Source organism: Hydra vulgaris, chromosome 08 (assembly GCF_038396675.1).
Source record: "Hydra vulgaris chromosome 08, alternate assembly HydraT2T_AEP".
Taxonomy (NCBI): domain Eukaryota; kingdom Metazoa; phylum Cnidaria; class Hydrozoa; order Anthoathecata; family Hydridae; genus Hydra; species Hydra vulgaris.
In genome coordinates this window covers 38,305,771-38,312,500 of record NC_088927.1, presented here as the reverse complement: position 1 = coordinate 38,312,500, position 6,730 = coordinate 38,305,771, and the positions used below count along the sequence as shown (strand labels likewise).

Sequence of the window (6,730 nt, the reverse complement as noted above, 5' to 3'; positions counted from 1 at the left end):
ATTTCTTTCTGGTCCCTCCCCATGAATACGACCGGTATAAATTTGTGCATTCAAGACATAGCTGGTACTAGAATCACACAATAACCATTGCTTTAAGCCATATTTAGCTGGTTTGGATTTTATATATTGTCTAAAGGAACAACGTCCACGAAATGGAACCAGTTGTTCATCAACAGTAACATTTTCATATGGTCTAAAACTATTTGAAAGTGTTTGTACCCAAACGTCAAAAACCTCACGAATAGGTGCAAATTTGTCATTGTTGCGTTTTAATAATCGAGTTGCTTTGTCGTCAAATCTCAAAACTCTTGAAATGGTATGAAAACGCTCACGACTCATTACCGAACGAAAAATCTGCCGGCCATCACTAATGTCCCATAGCTCCTCTGTAGCTTCACCTGCTGATCGGTAAACACCTGCTAAAAATAAAAGTCCAAGAAACCCATTTAGTTCATCCTCAGATATTGGTGCCCACTTTTCTTTAAAAACAATTTCACCTTCTTTGTTTGAATTAGTTAGAACTATCTTGAAGATCTTTGGGGTAAAAAAAAGTTGAAAAGCATCATTTATTTGTCATACGTATTGCATATGGTGTTAATCCTGGTTTTAATTTCATTACATTTTGTGCTGCAAATTTTTTAGAATTGTTTAGTTTTTGTTTTTGCCATATTTCATTACTTTTTGGGCACTTATAAACATTTGTTGTACTGCAAAATTCCACTTCAGTTTCAACTATTTCATTAGTTTTACCTGGACTTATTTCCTCAACTCTATCATTATGTATATTTCCTCTATCTAACACCTGATTTGCATAACTTATTCTCCTTTGACTATTTAAGCCATAAATGCTGCTAGTGCCTCTTACTCCACCACGAGTTCTACATCTTCTAGCTCCTAATACTGGTGTTGACCTATTCTCTGCTTTTGAAATTGCAGGAGTATCTACTTGAAAATCAGCATCATCTGATGACTCAGTATATTCTGAGCTGTCTGTTGTTACTTCAACAACTTCTTCTTCCTCTTCATCATCATCAGATGTTAGCTCTTCTTCACTTGATGGATCTCTATCAAGCGATGCAAACAATAGTTCCTGAGCCTGTTCAGCAGTGTATCTAATACAAACTCTTTTTTTATTTTCAGTCATAATTTTTAATATTTGTTACGAAATCTAAATTTATCTAATTTATCTAAAAATAGCAAAGAAAAAGGTTAAGTCACAAATAAAAAATAAAAACAGTTTTTAAAAGCATAAGTTATGAAAAACAATTAAGTTTATAAGAAAACTATGTTGGGGTCCATATGGACCCCAACATCATTGATGTATATTTTGAAAATAACTAAAAAAAGGATGCAATTTTAAAAAAATATTTTTTTGGTCTTTGTACACTTTGTGATATTTGACAGATACATAAAATTTTAAAAAAAAATACTAGCTACATAAATATATAATGCAAAAACAAACTACTCGTGGGGTCCGTTTGGACCCCAACATAATAGTAGGGTTAAATTACATTAATAAAAAATTTATTTAAAATTATTATTTTTTAAACATAAATGTTTTATTTTGGTATAAGTTTTATTTTAACGAATTTATATAAATTTTCGTCATTTCTTTACATAGAGATATTGTAATGAAATTTCAGAAAAAAGCTCCGTTAAGCTTAACGAAGAGATGAGAATACGGCCCCCGACCTATTAGGTGCAGAACTCTAAATATACAAATGAATCATACAATTTTTTGAAGCGTATTTTCTACCCAATAGAGTTGCTAAGATTCTTCGTTTCGCTAAGTCGCTTTGTTATTGTTAACAAAGTCTGTTTGTGTGTATAAATCCGTTTAAAAAAATAGTCAAAATGTCAAAGTTTTTACAACATTTTTTTTATCTCGGCTATTGTCCTTATACTTTGATATCATAACTATTACCTATGCTTATGTTATGGGGTTGTTTGGTTATATTTGATGTTTCTGAAAATGTGTTTGGTTATATTTGATGAAATATTTATTCCGTTAGAAATATCTCTGAATCATTCTTTCCCGGATTCGCTGGATTTTATACATTCAAAATACATTCTTGTGTACTATCTAGATCTTTATATTTTCTCTGCGTTTATAGGCATCCACAATGATCAACCATATATAAGAAATTACATACATACAAACATTATTTTTATAGATCATGGGCAGGGTTGATAGGTTTAAGCCAAATGGTTTAAAACAATGGTTTAAACCAATCGAAATAGTATCAATTTAAACCAAACTAATTTTGTTTTGAAAATATTAAAACCATTTGGAGTTGCTCTAGAAAAGTTGCAAGCAGATCAGACAAAAATAAGTGACACTGTTGAGATTTTTATTGCGCTGATAAACATGTTATCATTTTTATCAGCTGAAAAAAAAATATATTGGAAACTAGATACCTTCAGACTGTCAGTGATGCTCATTTCCAAGCAAACACGCTAGATCCTAGATATTTTGGATCTAATCTTTCTGAAAATAAAAATTAAGCTGCAATGATTTTTAGAGATGAAGTATTTACGAACTTGTTACCAGTAATATTCAAGTTGAAAGCCAAATCTGCTTCATACGATAAAAGCTCTTTGTATAGTTTATCTGTTTAAAAAAATGTTTTACCAATAGTATGGTAGAAATCTTTTAAATCTTTGGACTGCAACATTATCATGGATATTGAAGGTTTGTTAAATGCACCAGCTTTTAGTGCTGGAATTAAAAGAATTTTTTCGACTTTTGGGCTTTTTCATTCCAAGAAACAAGATGGGAGTAGAAAAAGCGGCAAATTTTATATACATAACATTAAATAATGATGTATTGGTTGATGAATTACAGCAGTAATGTTAATAGAAAACATAATTTACTTAAGTAAAATGAGTAATGCTTTTTTTTTAATTGAAAAAGTTAACTAAACATGGCTTTTTTTAAAAAATGTAGGGGAGAGTGGGGCACCGTGAAGTTTTTTTATTGTGGAGGCATCTTAAGAGTTGTGACAACCACTTTCATATGGTGAAACATTTACTACATTTTACTTGATTTTTATAACCATTTCTCCACCTTTTACATATAGGTATTAATTCGTTTGTTTCTTCATTTCACACATCTTTCTCCTTTTACTTAAGACCAAAAGATTACATATCAAGCTTTTTTGATTTTCACTTAACAGCTCTACAATCTATAATCTGTCCTTAAAAATACCGCTTCCATGTTTACTTGACTGGACAGCTTTATTTCACCCGTGTAAACTTACTTACACGGATGTAGAGGAAGGTGTGGTTAGTATGAACTAATTCTGATACTTAGAAATTTTTTTTTTTTTTGTAGAGTTGGGCAAAGTTTTTGCTGGATAATGTTATGCTTTTCAGCCTAATTGTCAATAAACTCAGGTAGGTGCTTAAAGACAACATAAACCTTAGGTGTAGTTGGAATTCCAAGAGCTTTTTATGCTCTCCTTAAAAAAACATTCATAAGGGTGTAGAAGAAATTTCCACAGGATGTTTGTTTGATTGCATTGAGGTTTCGCATTAAGGACAGGGGTATGTCAACGCAGCTGAGCCCAATCCAAGAAACACATTTGCAAGTTTTCTGTCCAATCCAATATTTTTAATAGTCAATAGTTAAGGCAATATTTTCAAAAAAGTAACTGTAAAATTTGCTTCAAGTTGCATAAGTTATTTTTACAAAAAGTTTCCAAGATCACCAGTTTCTCACACACGAGTCATAAAAGATTTGAGAACATGCACCTTTTGAATAAGAAAACTGTTTGAAAAAGAAATTTGTTTGTATTATCTGGCTAAGTTTCAAAGAAAACCTTGATTGAAACTGAAGATTTTTCTACATGTTGAACACCACAAAGATTTAAATATGCTATTGCTCAATAGAAAGTGAACGGGGCCCCGGCTAAAGATGAGACTTTTTGCTAACCTGATCCCGGCAAAATTATAAGATTTAGCAGGGGTTAATAGTTGGGGCTAGAAAAAAATTTATGATAATTTATATATTATAATTTTATACATTTACTATTTATTAAAGACTGACATATATTTATATATTTTTAAACTCTAATTTACTTCCAACAAGGTTGCAAGCAACCACTATTAAGTTATGAGTTACTTTGAAATTGCGGATAAGTTAAAAAGCTAGGAAACGGTTAACTGAAGACTTAAAAAGTATTAGGTTTAAAAAAGGAAAACAGGAAGATGGGTTAGAGATATGAGATTTTTTTGATGTGCAAGGAAAAAAAATTTGATTAATAAAAGTTTTTATAGCATGAAGGGACAAATACAGTAAAATGATGCAACTTTTTGAATAAGAAACCGAGCAAGAATGAGTTTTGGTTTATCATAAAAGAGATGATAGCTCGTTTGAGCATTGACCGTAATTAGAGAAACAGCATAAAAGAGGAATGCTAAATCCTGATGATGACGATGGTAATGATTATAATGATCATGTTGATCATAATGATGTGTATACATACATATATATACAAAATATAACATGAATTTTGAATTAAAAAAATATACTTTAGGATGTATAAGTGTTAATGCAGCCCCAGTCACAAACCCGACCCTGGGTATATTATATCAAACCCGGCCCTGGCCCCGGTCAAATATCAACACCAGTCGCTTACTATTGCTCAATCGATTAGTTGCCAACAGCGCTGACACTAACTGAGCCTCGATTCAGTAAAAAAATCTTTTAATACTACTGGAGTTCGTCCTAATAAAAAAAAAGACCAGTTTCAACTGATTTTTGGCCGTTCAATTGAGCAACTTCACAAATAAAACAAGAGTGCAAAGTATCATTCAAGAGTTGTAAAAATAATTTCTGAAGAAATAAAAGCCTCAGGTAGATCATTATTTGTTTGCTCCTTTTTTTTCAATCTTAACAATTCAAATCTACATTTACACAATATACAGAAAGTAAATGTTCTTCGCTCTATTAGGTTCATAGTTCTAAATGAATTGCTTCCAAGTTCTTGCAAATATAAAATCTCGTGGGTCTAGCTGGCACTATATCTGAATCATTTTAAAAGCAGAACAATCATAGAATAACATGATCTTCAGTTTGTGATAAAACTTTGTTAGACATTGTGATAACTTTGACTCATGATATTTCTTTGCTACTGCAGATTTTTGTGTAAAAGCTTAATAGGAATAAAATTAAAAGCACTCTAATGTACAACGTTCTACTCTGAATGAGTAGAACTTTTTAATCTAATATGAATCGGTGTTAATATGAACTACTTTTTTGCAAAGCAAGCATCATGTATGTTATTACAAAAAGTTATTACAAAAATCTTTGTAATCCTATTAGTAATTCCTATATACAAAGTTTCACGCTTTCCAAATATCAAGACATTTGTACAGGAATGCTAAGACCCAAAAGGACTCCAAACTTAAAAGTCACAAAATAACTATTTGTGGTATCCAGGAGATCCAAAAATGTTTTTGTGAAAAAAATCAGGACTCTTAATGTACAGGAGCTATCGATGTTGTATAATATATTATGGATGCAAGGGACTCCATGCTAAAACAACAGACTCCAAGTCATAAAATCTCAATTATTTTTCTTAATGTAATTCGTAAGTCTCCTTACATTTTGAGACTCTTGACTTTGCATTTAAACGCAATTTTAATTTATTCATATGAAAAAGCGTATTTTTAAAATTAATAATATGTGTAGCCTAAAAATAATAACTATTTTGTAAAGTTTTATTGTATTATAGTATTACCTTATATTAAAAGAAACTGTCGAAAACTTTATATTAAAAGAAGCTGTCGAAAACGCATCGCTTTTTTTTCTTGAATATTTTTATTAGCTAAAAATTTCAGATGATTTGTAAATATGAATATTTCTTGATATAAAACGTTAAATTGATAAAAATAAGCATTAGTTAAAAATTAATGTTAACAAAAATTCTTTAATATTTTTAGGAGGGTATACATATTACCACACCAAGTTTTTACAAAAATATATCTCTAGAGACCATCAAGCACGTATTTCGTTCGTGCAATGGTACGGAATTACCTTTATTGGAGGAACGGACAAATAATCTACGCGAAGCAGGGGAGATTTTAAGTAGTACTTACAACAATTCATTTAGCAATTTTTTGTTAAAGTGTGATCAAGACGTTACAAAAGTCATTGAAATGGTTACGAAGAATTTTCCTTCTTACCGCGATATTGGAATTTTTGAAGATCGGAAAGTTTCCTTTTACAAGCGCGTTCAGATTCTTATTGCTGATATATGGGCATGTTTTGAAGGTGAAACATTTGGCAAATTTAAAAACATCGAAAAAATAACAATGTTTGCAGATTATCGCGTGCCTCAGGCACTTCTCGCTTACAGCGTAATTTCATATTCCGAAAACCTAATGCGTCTGCTGCAAAACGGAGACACGTTGAATATGCACTCACGAAAAGAGATGGAAATTAGAGGATGTTCGATTCACGTTGTTGAGCTTTTACGTCGAAGCATTTCGAATATAATCCAGCGCGAAAAAAGTTTCGCTGCAAATAAATTAGACATTAATGCAGTGATGATAGATTTTTACTTATGGGATTTTGCCACTCAAAACCCTGAAAAGGTGAACGAATTTCCTGAGCACAGAACGCGGTCAACATTTTATTGACTAACGTAAGCCAAAGTTTTAAGTGCAATGTAAAAATTGTATGGAAAACAATAGACAATATAGTACAGTATTTCTTAATCAGTTT

General features: G+C 31.1%; 1 protein-coding gene across 1 annotated transcript in view; it reads left to right on the top strand.

Moving 5' to 3' along the window:
- The window catches only part of LOC100215823 (queuosine 5'-phosphate N-glycosylase/hydrolase), a 26,739-nt gene extending 20,027 nt beyond the window's left edge, over positions 1–6,712 (top strand). The window contains exon 4 of the mRNA XM_065803652.1: positions 5,947–6,712. Within this exon, the coding sequence (XP_065659724.1) occupies positions 5,947–6,645 (699 nt within the window). The 3' untranslated portion in view covers positions 6,646–6,712. The remainder of the gene's footprint in view (positions 1–5,946) is intronic.
- The last annotated feature ends 18 nt before the right edge of the window (positions 6,713–6,730 follow it).